The sequence below is a fragment of the Kryptolebias marmoratus genome, unplaced genomic scaffold, assembly GCF_001649575.2.
Source record: "Kryptolebias marmoratus isolate JLee-2015 unplaced genomic scaffold, ASM164957v2 Scaffold63, whole genome shotgun sequence".
NCBI classification, from domain to species: domain Eukaryota; kingdom Metazoa; phylum Chordata; class Actinopteri; order Cyprinodontiformes; family Rivulidae; genus Kryptolebias; species Kryptolebias marmoratus.
The window spans coordinates 20,972-25,133 of NW_023665797.1; the positions used below are offsets into that span (position 1 = coordinate 20,972).

The window sequence follows — 4,162 nt, forward strand, 5'->3', positions numbered from 1 at the left end:
GGTCAGGGTTAGGGTGGGGGTCAGGGTCAGGGTGGGGGTCAGGGTTAGGCTGTAGTTAGGGTGGAGAAATGAATGGAAGTCAATGGAAAGTCCCTGCAAAGATAGAGAGACATAACGTGTGTGTGTGTGTGTGTGTGTCTCTACACCTTCAGGTCTTCATGTTTGGGCATGATGGTGATCTTGTTGCCGTCCACACTCAGGATTTTTCCCTGCAGGTTGATCAATTCTCCTTCACACACCTCCACATTGTCACCAGCCTGCAGGTTGTGTTCACGCTCCTTACCTACACACACACACACACACACACACACACACACACAATCCATATTAACCTGCAAACACTTCATTGTTGTGATAACAATAACTTTCAATATCCAGCAAGTCTTTAAATTATGTGTTCAAAAAAGGATCTAAATATATGTTTTTTTCAGATTACATTAGCGTTCCTGTTTCGGGTCAGCCGTGAGCCAGACGCCGCTGACTCCGCGGAGCGCGAATATTCAACTTCAAACTAACTTTTCTGCGGTCCTTTGCTGAAATCTTTGTGGGCAAATGTGAAGCATTAGCGCACATTTTGGCTTTGGTCGCTGCTCCTGCACGCTCCCGGCATTCTGATGTTAACAGGAAGTGACATCATGTCTTCTTCCTGAGTTATTTGGGATTATTTTGTATTCAACCATAAATATTGGGTTGAAGTTGCAAAAAGTTGTGATTGTGCGGGGTTTGCGTGATTTTGCGTTAATAGTTGCGATCGCAACATCGCGAAATCCTGGAGGGTCTGATTAGGATTGTTCCTTTTCCGGGGGGGATGGATTCCACGACACACAACTTGAAATATTTCCAAAAACAAATTTGAATTCATAGTGGATTTCCTTTCCAATCCACACAAGGTCAAAATTATACATACATGCTCAATAAAATCTATACATTTGGCTCATCTGGTAAGTGGTGCTGAAGGTTTGAGAAGGTCTTTAACTTGTCAGGGTCCATAACCTGCAGCTGTCCACACGGACAAGCAAACATTTGATGAACAGATGAGCTGTTTGGACACAAAGACAAAAGGGATATTTGGAGGAGTCAAGGTGAGGCTTTCAGACCTCAGAACACTATCAACTGTCAAGCATGGTAGTCGTAGCATCATGCTGAGGTACAAAGACAGGAGGACTACCCCTAATTTTTTTAAACTTTAGCTCAAATCAAGATCAGAGCTGGATGGTTGAAACTTGGAGACACAGCTGGGTCCAACACGACCATGATCCAAACACACATCAGAACCGGTTCCTGATTGGCTAAATCAGACCAACATTAAGCTTCTGAAATGGCCTTCCAAAAGCCCCGACCTTGAAGCTTGTTGATGGAGACACCAGCTGGGGGACATTTAACCAGATACTGGAGGAGGGGGTATTTGAGCCTGGTTGGACCAGAGAAAATCAACAATAAATCCAAACTTGTTTTTGAAATCATCATCAGTTCCATGTTGCAGTCTTGGGTGGGTGCTGGGGTGTTTATTGGTGATGTACATTTTTTAAAACCTATTAAAAAGTTGTGTTGTAGAACCATAATCTGGAAACAGAACAGTTTACATAAATCATAAAAGTGAGCTTCATGCTGAAGGCATGAAGCTTGGTTTATGTTGACAGGCTCACCGGACTCAGTGACCACTTCCAGATCGATTCCTTCTGGTTGATCTTCAAACTTCTCCAGTTCTGACAGAGTGGGCTTCACTCCATCTGTGATCTGTCAGAAACAAAGCAGAACCAGCTGCAGAGTCCACACAGATTAACTAAGCCTAACCAAAGAATTAAAGTTAAAGAAAGGTTCTGTGTCTTGACAACAGGAAGTGCTTTCTCGATATATAAACAGTTCCTCACCACAGCTGACATGGCAAAGCTTTTAAACAGGAATCCTTTGCGGCTGTAACGGTTCCCCTCAAAGATCATGAAGTCACCATCATGACTGACCTCACCGCCCAGAGACCTGTCACACAGTTCATCACACAGTCAGAACAAGGTTGGGCATCGAGTCTCGAGAATCGACTGGAACCAGGACTAACATACCAATTCTCCCAAAATGGTTCAAATTTTTAAATTTCAGTTCCTAGTTTCCATACTCGGAAGAAGAAGAATCTGCAGGAAGTGTGTGTGCAACCATGGACAGTGTGCGGCGGTGGCACGCCGACACGTCCTAGTCACATGACCGATTTAAATCACTGTAGCAGAAAAAATCTGCCCTCTCTGAGACTTTCAGTTTGTGTCAAAAGTACGGACACCAGTTTTTAAACTGTTGATAGGCCAAGTTACAGCAGTTATGATAAATAATTCACACACATCTGTTTCTGAAAATCTTCATCATAATTGAAGCGTGTTGGAGCGAGAGGCAGCAGCAAAGATGGAGAGTCTCTGGGAGAAAACTCCGTCTTTAATCCAATCTCACCCCCAACCCCGTCGAACAAAAATACCCCCCCCCTCCCCCAACACACCATTCTGACAGTCAAGCGCCCAGAAATCTACAGAAGAAGAAAGAGGCGCAAAAGTTAAAGGAAGCTCAGCGCTGAAAACTGGAGTCGAAATGAGGAATCATTCAGGAATCATTTCAAATTCATCCAACTGTCACTGAGCCCCACCCCACTCAGAGAACGAGTGTACCTGATCTTTTCAGCATCAAACAGCCGTTGTGGAGGTCTCTTGAACTTCTTCCTCTTAGCGAACCAATCTTTCTGCAAACCAGCAGAGGTCAGAGGTTAGAGGTCAGCTGTCAGTCCTGTTTCTTGTTGATAAAAACAGTTGATTGTCCTACCAGACTCATTTTGGCCTTGATGCGGTCCAGATCTATCCGAGGAATCATCTTCAAAGAGATGGTGTTCTGACTCGGCTCCACATAGTCCACCTGGTAAACAAGTAAACAACAACACAAGTATATAAAGAACTGACGCACTTCGGATTCTTCTGAAAACACTTCCTTGTCTTCTTCTTGCACCCCCCCATGGCGCGGTGCCTTCAGCTTTACAGAGAACCTTTGCTTCCTCTATGCCTCACTGTATCTTGCTGGTAGTTTAACACAATGGCCCTCAACTTTTTCCATCACCGCGGCTATTGCCTTCTGTTCCAGGTGGACCGCCTCCTTTTCCACTGGACTTCAGTCCCTCTTCAAATATTTTAGATGAAACATGCACAAATGTTTGTTTAGGAACAAAGAAATACATTTTTGACATCTAGTGGAAGTTGTTTAAAATAAAAATAACCGGTATTGGAGAAGATGTAAATATTCTGATGTAGTTGTTGCAATCCTGCGACTTTGCCATCAAAAGGGTTAAAGCCTTTTCACTTTGTTCTAAAAACATCTCGTACATGGTCTTCTCTATGTTCTCCAGAACCTTCATGGGTCCTCTCCAAGCTGCTGAGTCAGTACCTGAGCAATGTCGTCCTTATACAAGCCTCTCTTCAGTCGGACCCAGGACTTTGGCTTCAGGTTGGTCACCTCTTTGACCACCTTCAGGACGTCTGTCATCTCCTTGATGGGAACCATCTGCTGGTTCCAGAAGCCCATCCTCAGGTTGCCGATGCCTTCGATGGCGGCCTTGACATGGGTCTGCTTGTAGGACTCCACGTAGATGTAGCCTTTAACGTGGTCGGGCGCCACCACAGACTTGATCTGGAGCGGCTGCAGGATGAGAATGTTGGGGAAAATATGACGAAAGGATTAATGCAGATACAACTTCTGCTCTTCAGTGTAAACAAAGCGCTGGTTAGGTCTACGGACAGATGGAGTTACATCTTTACATCTTCTGTTCATTTTTAAAAAAAATAAAAATTAAACATCAGCAGATCAAAACACCAAAAGACGACTTCCATGTTTCCTGGATCTACTCTGGTCCAGAACACAGAAACAAGATTTCTGCATTTCCAATATTTATTCTGCATCAGAACACCATCACAGAACCTCTTTTTCCAGGATTTACTCTGGTCCAGAACACTGAACAGGACCTCTGGGCTGTAACTGTTGGAGACTAGTTAACCCAGTATGTGACTGGGCTGTGACTGTTGGAGACTAGTTAACCCAGTATGTGACTGGGCTGTGACTGGTGGAGAACAGTTAACCCATTATGTGACTGGGCTGTGACTGTTGGAGACCAGTTAACCCATTATGTGACTGGGCTGTGACT

General features: G+C 44.4%; 1 protein-coding gene across 1 annotated transcript in view; it reads right to left on the reverse strand.

The window, feature by feature from the left end:
- The window catches only part of supt5h (SPT5 homolog, DSIF elongation factor subunit), a 21,741-nt gene that overhangs the window by 6,225 nt on the left and 11,354 nt on the right, over positions 1–4,162 (reverse strand). The window contains exons 11-16 of the mRNA XM_017441957.3: positions 3,409–3,660; positions 2,797–2,886; positions 2,646–2,716; positions 1,872–1,977; positions 1,647–1,737; positions 147–283 (exon numbers count right to left, since the gene is read on the reverse strand). Of these exons, the coding sequence (XP_017297446.1) occupies positions 147–283; positions 1,647–1,737; positions 1,872–1,977; positions 2,646–2,716; positions 2,797–2,886; positions 3,409–3,660 (747 nt within the window). The remainder of the gene's footprint in view (positions 1–146; positions 284–1,646; positions 1,738–1,871; positions 1,978–2,645; positions 2,717–2,796; positions 2,887–3,408; positions 3,661–4,162) is intronic.